The 14,470-nt window shown below is 37.2% G+C and overlaps 2 protein-coding genes and 2 long non-coding RNA genes across 5 annotated transcripts; 1 reads left to right on the plus strand and 3 right to left on the minus strand.

The window, feature by feature from the left end:
* Positions 516–2,709, plus strand: LOC104711216 (malate dehydrogenase, chloroplastic). Of its 2 annotated transcripts, none has more exons than XM_010427895.2 (3): positions 516–619; positions 950–986; positions 1,275–2,709. In XM_010427895.2, exon 3 carries the CDS (start codon positions 1,293–1,295, stop codon positions 2,508–2,510), a length of 1,218 nt encoding a protein of 405 aa, XP_010426197.1. In that variant the 5' UTR covers positions 516–619; positions 950–986; positions 1,275–1,292; the 3' UTR covers positions 2,511–2,709. The 2 variants fall into 2 exon arrangements, with proteins under 2 accessions (XP_010426197.1, XP_019084790.1); XM_019229245.1 differs by having other exon boundaries at positions 523–629.
* LOC104711215 lies at positions 2,598–3,335 on the minus strand. The gene is made up of 2 exons (XR_755224.2): positions 3,242–3,335; positions 2,598–3,109 (listed from the first exon to the last, which is right to left on the minus strand). It is a non-coding gene; the product is annotated as an uncharacterized LOC104711215 (long non-coding RNA).
* LOC104711217 lies at positions 6,654–7,601 on the minus strand. The gene is made up of 2 exons (XR_755225.2): positions 7,506–7,601; positions 6,654–7,364 (listed from the first exon to the last, which is right to left on the minus strand). It is a non-coding gene; the product is annotated as an uncharacterized LOC104711217 (long non-coding RNA).
* On the minus strand, positions 8,158–9,968 carry LOC104711218 (pentatricopeptide repeat-containing protein At3g47530-like). The gene has a single exon (XM_019230358.1). The coding sequence runs from the start codon at positions 9,940–9,942 to the stop codon at positions 8,173–8,175; it is 1,770 nt and encodes a 589-aa protein (XP_019085903.1). The 5' UTR covers positions 9,943–9,968; the 3' UTR covers positions 8,158–8,172.

Here is a 14,470-nt window from a genome sequence, read left to right on the forward strand (position 1 = left end):
AAATATTTAAAATAAAATTTTTAAAATAAAATTAATTCTAATTCAAATAAACTTATAAATTAATGTCATATCATTTAAAATTAATTATTAATTGATATAGTAAGGGTAAAAACAGAATTTTATTTAAATATTTAAAACAAAATTGTAATTAAAATAAATAATTTTAATTCAAATAAACTTATAAAGTAATGTCATATCATTTAAAATTAATTATTAATTGATATAGTAAGGGTAAAAACGGAATTTTATTTTTGTCAACAAATCGTAGGTATGAAACTAACAAAATTTATTAGCTTAGGTATTAAATCGCACGTTTTAATTAAATGATGTATTTTTCTTCCAACCAAAATAATTAAATGATGTATTTTAATTAAATGATGTTTTAATTAAACGTCTAAATAAAAAATAGATGAGGTATTTTTAAGTTTTTTTCCCATTGTAATTACAATATTTTTTCTTTTCTTTTTAATTTCCTTTTTAAAAAAATAAATAAAAGATTGGTTCCTTCATCGTGTCACCTAATCCCATTTCTCTTCTCCTTCTTCTTCTTCTTCACTGAGCTCTACAGCGAACAGAGCAAATTCTTTAATCCTTCTCTCTCTCTCTCTCTCTCTCTCTCTCTCTCTCTCTCTCTCTCTCTCTCTCTCTCTCTCTCTCTCTCTCTCTCTCTCTCTCTCTCTCTCTCTCTCTCTCTCTCTCTCTCTCTCTCTCTCTCTCTCTCTCTCTCTCTCTCTCTCTCTCTCTCTCTCTCTCTCTCTCTCTCTCTCTCTCTCTCTCTCTCTCTCTCTCTCTCTCTCTCTCTCTCTCTCTCTCTCTCTCTCTCTCTCTCTCTCTCTCTCTCTCTCTCTCTCTCTCTCTCTCTCTCTCTCTCTCTCTCTCTCTCTCTCTCTCTCTCTCTCTCTCTCTCTCTCTCTCTCTCTCTCTCTCTCTCTCTCTCTCTCTCTCTCTTGCGTTTTGGTTTTTCAGATCAAGAAGCTTTCTCCAAGGTTAGTTTCTTTCTCAATTCGTTTTCGTTTTTAATAAAAAGATTTGATTTTTAAGAACTGGGTTAATCCATTCTTTGATTCTTACGATTTGCTCCTCTGAATCTTTTGTTCTTATAAGTAGCTGAGTTCTCCTTTAGAGATGTCTCAATTCGATCTGGTTTACGTCTCTCTTCGATTAGGGTTTCGATTTATTTGCTTGAATTCGCTTATAGATAGATCTGTCTCCCCTGTAAATATGTTAATTAGGTATGAACAAGTTTTTTTTATTTATCTCTTTTGTGAAAACAGAGAAAACAGAACAAAAACATGGCAGCAGCAACATCAGCTTCTTTGTTTTCAATTGGATCTTCTTACTCCTCTAAAGCCAGTTCCTTTACACCACAGTCTAGGGCACAAGCTGTGAACTTTAACTCAATCCCTAGTTTCACCGGTCTTAGATCAACCTCACTCATCTCTGGATCTGATTCTTCTTCTTCCTTGACCAAGACTCTTCGCGGTTCTGTGACCAAAGCTCAAACCTCTGACAAGAAGCCTTACGGATTCAAGATCAATGCTTCTTACAAAGTAGCTGTTCTTGGTGCTGCTGGTGGTATTGGTCAGCCTTTGTCACTTCTCATCAAGATGTCTCCGTTGGTATCTACCCTTCATCTTTACGATATCGCTAATGTTAAAGGTGTTGCTGCTGATTTGAGTCACTGTAACACTCCTTCTCAAGTTCGTGATTTCACTGGTCCTTCTGAGTTAGCTGATTGTTTGAAAGATGTCAACGTTGTGGTTATCCCTGCTGGTGTACCTAGGAAACCTGGTATGACCCGTGATGATCTTTTCAACATCAATGCCGGTATTGTGAAATCTCTGGTTGAGGCTGTTGCTGATAACTGTCCTAATGCTTTCATCCACATTATTAGTAACCCTGTTAACTCCACGGTACCCATTGCTGCTGAAGTCTTGAAAAAGAAAGGTGTTTATGATCCTAAGAAGCTCTTTGGTGTCACTACCTTGGATGTTGTGAGGGCTAACACTTTTGTTTCTCAGAAAAAGAACCTTAAGCTTATAGATGTGGATGTTCCTGTTATCGGTGGACATGCTGGAATCACCATTTTGCCTCTTCTTTCAAAAACCAAGCCCTCTGCCAACTTCACCGATGAAGAAATCCAGCAGCTGACTGTTAGGATTCAGAACGCTGGAACTGAGGTCGTGGATGCCAAGGCAGGTGCAGGTTCAGCTACTTTGTCAATGGCATATGCTGCTGCAAGATTTGTCGAGTCGTCTCTCCGTGCTCTTGATGGAGACGGAGATGTCTACGAGTGTTCGTATGTGGAGTCGACTCTTACTGATCTTCCTTTCTTTGCATCACGGATCAAGCTTGGGAAGAATGGACTTGAAGCTGTGATTGAGTCAGACCTTCAGGGATTGACTGAGTACGAGCAGATAGCACTAGAAGCTCTTAAACCAGAACTGAAAGCTAGCATTGAGAAGGGTGTCGCATTTGCAAACAAACCAGCTGCTGCTGCAGCTAATTAGATCTGTTGTGATTTCACTGCAAAAAAAAGAAAACATTCTTCAAAGAAGCTGATAAAACATTGGTCTTCTGATCATTTCGAGTTTTGTTTTGTTTTTCATATTTCTTGCATCGGCGAGACATTTTCTTGTTCTAGAATAAAGAATGTATTAGCTTCAGTTTGAGGATTTTGATACATGGCACTGAAGCAGATTTTATGAATTCATCTATCACCAAAAAATCAATACAGGAGCAACGCTCACTTTTAAATAATACAAACATAAAATAGAGTAAATAAAAGAGTTTAAAAGTTACGAAGCAATACTAAGGTGTATGTATAATTTTCTTTAGTGTAGTAACATGAATATTTACTATTTATATATTAAAGAAAAAAATTGGTGTATAAAATGGTCTTCAAATTTTATAAATCCTTGAAAAGGAGATGTTGGGTCAAATTAGCTTTTTGGGCAAAGGAACCAACAGTCTCTGACATTTTCTATATTATCAATGGCCGCATTGTGAGTGCAGACCAAATAGTTTTTTTTTCCTGGTTTGCATGGCGGTTTTCCTGTCCTTTCTCCTGTGAACGGATTTGTCAATGGCTTGTCACTTTTAAATAAACCTATATATATAGATAAAAATTACACATTTAAAAAATACTATGGTATATATATTGGTAACTAACTAGTGATGATTAATGATGGGCACAAAAAATAATGATGGGCAAAATGTAAACTATATACAAATGACTTACTACATTCATGAAGATTAGCAAGTGAAACGAGGATGATACAAACTATGACAATTTTGGATGATGACATTGTAATTTTTTTTTTCTTTTAGAGAAACGTTTTATTGTGTTATAGTAGAAAACTTTACATGTAAAGTACACATATATATAGAAGTCTCCAACTATTTTTGTAGGGTGATCCCAAAAAATCTGTTTTTAACTGGCTAGTTTTGTTTCCTTCATCATATTCTATAAAATTGATGTTGAAGAGATATATACTCGTTTGCACAAAAAAAAAAAAATTAGCTACTCATTCTCGAGAATCTCCAAATGATCGATATCTGAAACTTACCACTTTTCGGCATTTTTAACCATTCGTTTTGATTTACATCATTATCTTATTATGTAAAGTTGATTTTTGAACAAGATTTTGACATGTGTCAAGTTTATATTAATCTTAGATTTTGACATGTGTAAAAGTTAATATTTAATAGGAGGAATTTGATTACAACAAAAATAAAATATTTTATTTAAAAAATATTATTAATGTTAAAAGATAATTTTTAAAAGTTACCGAATTTATTAAAAAAATACATAATTTTATATTTAAATAATTATAATTTTATAAGGAGATTATAAATATATATATATATATATATATATATATCATAAATTCGAAATTATAATATTATTTACTTATTTGTAATTTTGAGTTATTAGTTTTACAAAAAAATAGAAAAAGGATTAAGGAAAATAAAAAGTAAATTATTAATTCCAAATTTTGTAAATACTCACTTCTATATAAACATAGATCGTCTTATATTTAAATAATTTATTCAAAAACACTGCTTTCAACTTTGTTTAATCAGGAAATTTTTTTAAATGTGAAGGTAAATTTTTCTTATTCTTTAAAACCAAAATTTTCTCCTACTTTATACTTTTTCAGTTGGGAATATGTAAGATTAATATGATTAATATGTGCGTCTTCTTTTCCTAATAGTGTATTTTAAAATTTATTATAGTATTTTTAGATTGTTTTATTTAATTTATACTTCCATCTTTGAATTATTTGAGATTCATATATTATCGTGCTTATAATTTTCTTTTTTTTTTTAATTATGTCAATTAATTTTCTTCTAATTTCTTAACCTTGATTGGTTGGTCATAAACTTTTTATTTTTGCAAACATAATTGTTATCATTATTCATTTAATCCCAAAAGGAGATAACGAGTAGAAACTCATTAACCTGATGGATAGATAAAATAAGCTAATCAAACATAAGCTCACAACAAACATTGATAGATAGATTAAAAAAACATGAATCATTGTTGATAGATCCATAGAAACTCGATGACTATGACACCCCGGTTTGCGGAAATGTTTAAAAGAATTGATTTGGTCACATATATCACCAAAATGCACTTATTTTTCTGGTCAAGGGTCCTGAGAAAATTTCATCATGGGTAACCTTCCTGGAAGTAATTGTCGGAACTGTGCGAGTGAGGACAAAAGACAGAAAAATATTATTTGTTGATTTGTAGGGTTGGTAAATAATTTTTTAAAGCCTCCTAGATGTAATAAACCGGCCATCGAATATGGATGGGTCCACGGGCCGGGAATAGATGTAAAGCTCACTTAGGAAGGTGGACCCATAGACTGAGAGTGGATATGGGCTCACTAAGCAAGGTGGCGGTTGAGGCGTTACAGAGACAGATGCTACATAATTGTGTGTCAAAAACAATTCCATGAATACATTGAAAAAATTAACATTAGTTACTATCAAAAGATTTTGTGACGTTAGAAAAAAGTTTTTACTTTCATTTGTTGTCGGAACAAGCCATTTTGAGATAACAAAATGACGTGAACATGTTCAGGAGGGTAGAGCCGAGGTTTTCTCTATGGTGGAGAAAGTTGGACACAAGGTTATCTCTCTAAGGGAGGAATGTGGATGAGGTTGGACGCAAGGTTATCTCCCCAAGGGAGGAAAACGGAGCCAAAGTTCTCTACATGGTGGAGGAGGTTGGACGCAAGGTTCTTTCTATAATGGATGAGGGCCGAGCCGAGGTTTTCTCCATGGTGGTCATACATTATTGTGATGATACATCACTCATTAGTATATTATGTAATATATTTTTTATTCAAAATGTTTTTTGAGCCAACAATTTTAGTAATTAAAAAACTATGCAGAAATAAAAGTAAAATAGTTGTCTTAATTTGTTCATATAGAAATTTTCTAGGTGGTATGATAAATAATATATTTATAACATAAAATATATTTGTAACATAAAATATATTTAGATGTAGAAAATACACTCTTAATAGTAACATACATAAAAAATTTGTAAATGGATATAAATCAGTGTATTATAACAAAAACAAAATTTATAAATAATATACAACAAATTTTAATATATATTTGTTTAATTAAATTTAATTTATAAAACTTTGAACCTGCAGATCGGGCGGGTCCTCATCTAGTATTCTATATAAGATATGTAAATATTATCATTTTGTTAGAGGAAAGGACAGATGCATTAAGCAAGACCACATGCTCTCTCATAAAAAGCTTTTGACAAGAACTTTGCACAAATAAGCAAATACATGTTTGACAAAAAGAAAAGGAAAAAAAAAAGCAAATAGATTAAGGCCCTGATTGGTACAAGACTTTTAAGACTTAAAAAAAATTAAAGCCTTGAAAGCCATTTATTTACTAATCATACTTTTTTGATTTTAATTTTTTAAAAAGCTGTGTAAGTCACTTATTTTTTTTTCTTCATTTTTTTCTCAAAATTTTTAAAGCGTCAAAACCAGACTTTAAAATTTAAAAAAATATAAAACTTTATTTTTTTCTCCCCCATTATACTTAAAAGCTCTCCAACAGTTTATATATAAATTTTACATAAATTATTTTTACACATTAATTATTCTTATTTTTTCTCCTTCTTTTAAGATCCATTTTAATAATAATTATTTTTATTTTTTATTATCATCATTTTAATATATTTCAATAATAAAAGTAACAGCTTCAGTTTTAAAAGTATTTGTTACCAATCAAATTTTAACAGTTTAAGTTTCTACAGTCAAAGCATCTACAGCCAAATTCTCTACAGGGGTGGGCAAATGCTTCACTTAGCGAAAACAAAATAGACTAGAAATAACCAGTAACAAAAAAGCCAATTTCCCCGAAAGGTTCTTTTTGACTTCACAAATGGGTATACTGCATCGCTAAAATTTTAAAGTTAAAGTCTTTACAGCCATAAGTAACAGCCGTTACCAATCGGGACCTAAGCGTACGTAAAACACATCATCACCATGCAAAATGTGTATCACCACATACAAAATGTGTTACATTATTTCAATCAACATATAAGTTATGAGCTTGTTTAATTTCATAACATAAAGAATGTATTAAGCCTGAAGATATGAGACATGACATTGAAACAAACCTTTTGAATCATCACCAAAATTCATTACAAGAGCAAGAGCCGCTTTTAAAATGATGAAATCGGGAACGGTCTCTAACGATCACGACACGATCATAAACATCAGATACAAACTTCGCAAAATTATGGCAATCTACACAAGTTCTAAGATTCTTGGTCACTCTAATGGTTGTTCCTGGTGGAGTCACCAGGATTCCAAAGGCAATAGCTAGCTTCTCGCTATGGTATGTCAAAGACTGAAGAATGTATTAGCTTCAGTTTGAGGATTTTGATACATGGCACTGAAGCAGATTTTTATGAATTTATCTATCACCAAAAAATCATTAGAGGAGCAAGGCTCACTTTTAAATAATACAAACATAAAATATAGAGTAAATAAAAGAGTTTAAAAGTTACGAAGCAATACTAAGGTGTATGTATAATTTTCTTTAGTGTAGTAACATGATTATTTACTATTTATATATGAAAGAAAAAAATTGGTGTTTAAAATGGTCTTCAAATTTTATAAATCCTTGAAAAGGAGGTGTTGGGTCAAATTAGCTTTTTGGGCAAAGGATCCAACAGCTTCTGATATTATCTAGATAATCAATGTTTGCATTGTAAGTGCAGGTAAAATAGTTTTTTTTTCCTGGTTTGCATGGTGGTTTTCCTGTCCTTTCTCCTGTGAACGGATCGGTCGATGGCTTGTCACTTTTAAATAAACCTATATATAAAGATAAAAATTATACACATTTAAAAATTACTATGGAGGATAATATATATATTGGTAACTAACTAGTGATGATTAATGATGGGCACAACAAATAATGATGGGCAAAATGTAAACTATATACAAATGACTTACTACATTCATGAAGATTAGCAAGTGAAACGAGGATGATACAAACTATGACAATTTTGGATGATGACATTGTAATTTTTTTTTTCTTTTAAAGAAACGTTTTATTGTGTTATAGTAGAAAACTTTATATGTAAAGTACACACATATATATAGAAGTCTCCAACAATTTTTGTAGGGTGATCCCAAAACATCGGTTTCTATAAAATTGATGTTGAAGAGATATACACTCGTTTGCACAAAAAAAAATAAAAAAAAATAATTAGTTACTCATTCTCGAGAATCTCCAAATGATCGATATTTGAAATTTACCACTTTTTTCGGCATTTTTAACCATTCGTTTTGATTTAAGGTCGTTATATTCTATATAAGTTATGTAAATATTATCATTTTGTTAGAGGAAGCTTGTAACATTTTGATATTCCGAGCTTCATTTCAGAAAAGGACAGATGCATTAAGCAAGACCACGTGCTCTCTCATAAAAAGCTTTTGACAAGAATTTTGCACAAATAAGCAAATCGATTAAGCGTACGTAAAACACATCATCACCATACAAAATGTGTGACATTATTTCAATCAACATATAAGTTATGAGCTTGTTTCATAACATAAAGAATGTATTAAGCCTGAAGATCTGAGACATGACATTGAAACAAACCTTTTGATTGAATCATCACCAAAATTCATTACAAGAGCAAGAACCGCTTTTAAAATGATGAAATCGGGAACGGTCTCTAACGATCACGACACGATCATAAACGTCAGATACAAACTTTGCAAAATTATGGCAATCAACACAAGTTCTAAGATTCTTAGTCACTCTAATGGTTGTTCCTGGTGGAGTCACCAGGACTCCAAAGGCAATAGCTAGCTTCTCGCTATGGTATGTCAACGCGTATCCCTTTGCTTCTTCTGAATCAAGATTGTGCAGCCCGATGTGATCTCCGTCCACGTAACCCGCAATCTTCAGCTGCTGATTGATTTCCGCAAGCTTTTTATATATTTCTTCCTTGCGCTGATGCGAAACATCGTCTACTATAAACTCATGAACGGTTCCTTGTAGCTCGATCGCACTGCATCCTGGTTTGGTCTGGATTCTTTTCTCCTTCATCAAGGAACGCAACTCGGTCACTTTCTCCCATTTCCCAACCGAAGAGTATGTGTTGAGTAACAGAACGTAGTCTCCAGCTTCTTCGGCTTTGAGTTCGATAAGATGAGAGATCACACGTTCCCCAAGTTCCACATCTCCATGAACTCTACAAGCCCCGAGCAGCGTACGCCAAATGGTGGAGTCAGGTTTCACTTCCATTGACTTTATGAGACTGTAGGCTTTATCAAGTAGACGAGCACGTCCCAAGAGATCAACAATGCAACCATAGTGATGTACATTTGGCTTTATCTTAAACTCACCGCTCTTCATTCTATCGAAAAATATCATTCCTTCATCGACCAAACCGGAGTGGCTACACGCAGACAACAAACCCGTGAGTGTCTGTTCCTCTGGAGAGATTCCAAACTTCAACATTTCGTTGAACACTTCAATGGCTTCTTTACCGAATCCATTCATGGCTAAACCCGAGATCATAGCTGTCCACGAGACTACGTTTCTTTCACGCATTCGATTAAAGACTTCGTAAGCCTTATCCATAGACCCGCAACGTGAGTACATCGAAACCAGAGTGTTGCTCAGATTCAAAGCACGTCCAAGTCCGTTTTCATCGATAAAAGCATGAACCTGCTTACCAAAATCCAACGCGCCTAAGTTAGCGCAAGCTTGTAAAGCCAATAAGCATGTTACACCGTCAGGTTTTACACAACCATCGACCTCGTTCTTCATCTTATCAAACAAAACAAGAACGTCTCTTGTACGTTTGTTCCGTAGATAACACGAAACCAACACGTTCCAAGAAACGGTATCTCTGTGGGGAATTTCGTCGAACACTTTACATGCGTCAGTGCTGTTTTCGCAAGTTGAGTAAAGATCCATAAGAGTCGTCAAGAGAAGACTATCGGAGAGAAACCCATCACTGTAAATCTTCCCGTGAATCTGCAAACCGCCGATTAAGTCATTTGATTTGATGCAACACTTGAGAGCAAAAGAAGACGAGAGTGGGTTAGCTGGGAGAGAGGTGTTCTGTCTGAGAGCTCTGAACAAGCGGAACCCTTCGCTTGGTGTTTGGCTGAGAGAGAAAGCTCTGATCATGGTGTTGCTGTGCGAGAGAGTTGGGTTCAATCTCTGGGAGTAAACTCGGCATGAGTAATTGATGTCTCGAGGAACGAGAGAGAGAGCGAGACGAGAGAGGAAATGGTGGAAAACGTCGGAGTTTCTGATTAGGGAAGTGCGGAGTAAGACGGCGTGAATCTGCCGGAGATGGAGTTTTCCGGTGGAAGATACGATCAGAGAGATAAGGTGATCGTCGCTACTACTTATCGACTTCAACATAGTCGTGTATACCCAAACGAGTAAAGAATCAGATTTGTGTTTGAGCTGGTAACCATTTTAAATTAACTAGAAATTTATTAATTTGGTTGATTTTTGATTTTTTATATAAGAAATGTTGAGTTCGCCCAAGCTGCATTTACTCTCTGGCACAACCATCGAGGTTTACTCCTCCGGCGGTGTCGAGGCCGATCGGCGTAGCTGGGCTTTGGTTTTGCCATCTCTGTTCTCTCCTCTGTCTGCTATTCTCGTTCATGTAATCTTTTAACTTCACCGGAGTTCTCCTGAGAGCCCAGATCTCAGCTCCGGTAATACATCAGCTTCATCTCCTTACCTTCTCTCCTTCGCTTCCATCTCCCTCTCTCGGCGAGGATGCTCTTATGAGGCTCCAGCCGCCTGAGTTCAACCCTCAACCCCCTGAATGCTCCGGTATCAATGGCGTCTATCTCTCGATCTGGTCTTTTCCACAGTCAACCTCAACATCTCTCCGCTCCTTGGATTTATATCCTCTCTCCAAGTGTTTTGCTTGGTTGCAGCTGGACGAGAGCTCTGCGTTGATGCTGAAGCCATTGAAGATCTTGACGAAGAAACCCATAACCCCGGCTTGCTCTGTCCCAACCTCGTTACCCTTTTGGCCCAGGTTTGCTCCCCAATCTTATCACAGAACCCTGATAGATAATTTGCTTTATCTAGACTATGTTTCATCCCTACACTAGAAGCTACTCAGACCCGATTATTTTGCTTTATCTCAAGTTCAAATTGGTTAGTACTAGTGTCTTCTGCTTGGTCAAGACGAGGTTTCGTCGATAGCAGAATATTGGTTTCTTCTAATTTGCTTGAGAACCTCTTGTGTCGAGTTCAGTGTGAATCCAGGTTTGGCCTAAACTCCACTCTCTCCCATCCTAGTCAACGTTTGGTTTGCTTAGTGGTATCACTAGTTCGAAGACTGCTTCTGATCCTTAAGTCACCATTGTTACTAGAATGGTATAAGAGTCCTTTGATAACAGTGTTCGTCGGATCTCCTAGGGATGATTTCTTTGATGGAGACAGTTTGGTGAAGTTTGGCATTATGATCCCACCTATACAGAGTTGGGGTTACCGATGCTTCACCAGCCTCCTATCTTTACCTCGCCTGATTGCAAAGCTCCCAAAACCACAATTTATCTACTTTATGAAGCCCCCTCATGTAAACTTGAAGACTAGTGGCATTATGACCTCTACTCCAAGTAGTAGTGGTTACCACAACCTCTTTAAGCTCTCCTCTTTCAACCTTGGAACCGCAACTACCTTTGTCGTGATCGGCCTCCAGAGCTCTATCTTGGCTCGACCGGTTGTCAAAGCTCTACCTAGAGTAGCCCCCCTCACTCCGGTGAGACACCCAGCTTTGATCTTTTCATCGCCACATAGTCTTCGACCAAAGACAATGGCCACCTACTCCTCCACTGACCTGTGATACAAGACTCGGTGGTGAGTCTTATACCGGGATAGAGTTGGTGGCTTCACAAGCTGGCGGTCGCTTCTCTCTTGTGAAGGAAAGATGGTCGATGGTGGAGATCTGACACGATGGCGGTCGCTTCTCTCGTGTGGGATCGGTAGAGGGGGAAGTGCTGGCGGATTGAAGTACACCACAGAGATGTGATTGGTCTCTGATACAGTACACGAACTCAGCCTTGTGGAATCTCACACACAAGACAGAGAACAAGCTTAATTCTCTTAAGAACACTTAAAGAGAAAAATAAGAAAATTCAGTATTTTATTGATAATCAAAGGTGAAATTCGTACAACTGCTGCAGGGGGACTTTATAAGAGTCCTTCAGCTAGCCTTAAGGCCGAAAAATAAATGCAGAAAATGCAACAAGGAAAGAAAATAAAATCAAACACAAATCATTGTCTTTTTGGAAAGTAAATAAGCTAATAAAAGAAAACGCTAATTAGACTTGATCTCTCTTGATGAGGAAGTCTTCTAGCCGTTGCTGGGGCTGGTGGGACCTGCAAGGATCGAAAATATTGAATAAGACTTACCTGGATGCGATCTAGGCCCAGTTGATGTTCTCTGAACCACTTCTTGTACTCGCTGAACTACTTCAGGCGTCTTGTCTTGTACTTGTTTCTTGAAGTAGGGGTCTTCTTGGGATCCTTCTAGAATATCTTGTTCAGTCTCTTGATGCTCGTCCATGCCCTCTATGTCTTGGTCTTGATCTTTGCTATCTTGATCGCTTTCAGAGGTGTAGCTTGTATCACACGTCTCTTGCAGCTCTGATGTCTTCTCTTGGCTTCTTGAGGTTCCTTGACCTGAAAAAGGAGGTTTCTTACCTGGGGAACTGGTTTGATCAAGGCTCATTTGGGTGAAGGCTTCAGCAAGCTCTTCCTCGGCAATGTGATCATATATGTTGTGGCGGCATGATGATGGTACAGACCAGTTGACGTCCTTCAGCTCTAGAGAGCTTATGATGTCTTGAACGGCTAGGTTAAACCTCTTCCTTAGCTGTTTAGCCTTTGATCGTGTCACAGGGCCTTCTCGTACTTCTGGTACAGGATGTGGTACAGGATTTGGTTCAACGGTTTGGTTGGTAGGATCGATGTCCGCATCATTCCCTCCCTCTTCAGAATGTTTTGTCCTCAAAACTGAATCTCCTGGATCATAAGCAGACAAGTCAGCTACATTAAAAGTGTGAGAAATTTTTACCTCATTTGGCAGCTCCAAACGGTAAGCGTTATCATTGATCTTCTCAAGAACTTTAAATGGACCGTCGCCTCTTGGTGATAACTTAGAGGCTCGTTGTGTTGGAAATCTTTCAGGCCTCATATGCAACCAAACCCAATCTCCTGGTTTGAACAACATCTCCTTTCTTCCCCGATCAGCCTTGCGTTTGTTGTCGGCATACTTCTTTTCCAAATTTGCTTTGGCCTTGTCATGTAACTTCTTGATGATTTCTCCTCTTCTTAGTCCATCTTGGCAAACCTGTTCTATCTGAGGCAATGGTGCTAAATCTAATGGAGACAAAGGGTTAATTCCATAGACTATCTCGAAAGGAGATAGTTTTGTAGCCGAGTGGACAGCACGATTATAAGCAAACTCGATAAAAGGAATACAATCAACCCATGTTGCCATATTTTTACCAAGAGTGGCTCTAAGTAAAGTAGAGAGAGTTCGGTTTACCACTTCAGTTTGTCCATCCGTTTGGGGATGACAAGTTGTTGAGAATAGAAGCTTGGTACCAAACTTTCTCCAAAGTGTCTTCCAAAAGTGGCTCAAAAACTTGGTGTCACGATCAGAGACTATAGTCCTTGGAATTCCATGGAGGCGCACCACTTCCTTGAAGAACAAATTTGCGGTTTGAGTCGCGTCATTGGTCTTGTCACACGGAATGAAGTGTGCCATCTTGGAGAACCGGTCCACAACAACAAAGATTGAATCCTTGTGTTTGATCTTTGGCAATCCTAAGACAAAGTCCATAGAAATATCTACCCAAGGGGCGTTAGGAATAGGTAATGGTAAGTAAAGACCATGAGGATGTAACCTGGATTTGGCTTTGTGACAAACAATGCATCGAGCACAAAATCTCTCAACATCTTTCTTGAGATGGGGCCAAAAGAAATGTTCCATTACCACGGCCAAGGTCTTGTCGACACCAAAGTGACCCATCAAACCTCCACCATGTGCTTCGGTAAGTATCAATTCTCGCATGGAACCTTGAGGAATACACAACCGCTTGTCTCTAAATAGAAACCCATCTTGCAAGTAGAATGCTTGATATGCTCCTTTGCCATACTCCTTGTAGCACTCTCCTAGTTCTGGATCATCTTTGTACAACTCCTTGATATGCTCAAAACCCATTACCTTAGCCTCCATAGTAGCTATAAGAGCATGCCTCCTTGACAAAGCATCAGCAACCACATTCTCCTTGCCTTTCTTATACTTTATCACATATGGGAACGTCTCAATGAACTCCAACCACTTAGCATGTCTCCTCTTAAGTGAAGTCTGACCCTTGAGATGCTTGAGGGTTTCATGATCGGTGTGAATGATGAATTCCTTGGATAACAAGTAATGTTGCCATGTTTCCAGTGCTCGAACTAAGGCATAAAGCTCCTTGTCATAGGTCGGATAGTTCAACGTAGCTCCACTCAACTTCTCACTGAAGAAAGCCACGGGTCTTTTCCTCTGATGTAGTACAGCTCCAATTCCCAAACCTGATGCATCACACTCTACTTCAAACATGACTTCAAAATCTGGAAGGGCTAAGACTGGTGCTTGCGTGAGCCTCTCCTTCAAGGTGTTGAAGGACTTTTCTTGGGCTTCTCCCCATGAGAAAGGCACGTTTTTCTTGATCACGGCAGTCATTGGTGCAGCCACTGTACTGAAATCCCTGACAAACCTCCTGTAGAAGCTTGCGAGACCATGGAAGCTGCGAACATGTCCAATCGAAGTGGGAGTAGGCCATTCTCTTATTGCCTTGATTTTCTCCTCATCCACCTGTAGGTCCTGTTTACTCACTACAAAGCCAAAGAACACACACTGATCAGTACA

This window comes from Camelina sativa, chromosome 9 (assembly GCF_000633955.1).
Source record: "Camelina sativa cultivar DH55 chromosome 9, Cs, whole genome shotgun sequence".
Classification (NCBI taxonomy): Eukaryota; Viridiplantae; Streptophyta; class Magnoliopsida; order Brassicales; family Brassicaceae; genus Camelina; species Camelina sativa.

Coding starts and splice junctions, on each gene's coding strand:
- LOC104711218 (XM_019230358.1), bottom strand. CDS start 9,942: ATGTTGAAGTCGATAAGTAGTAGCGACGATCACCTTATCTCTCTGATC.
- LOC104711216 (XM_010427895.2), top strand. CDS start 1,293: ATGGCAGCAGCAACATCAGCTTCTTTGTTTTCAATTGGATCTTCTTAC.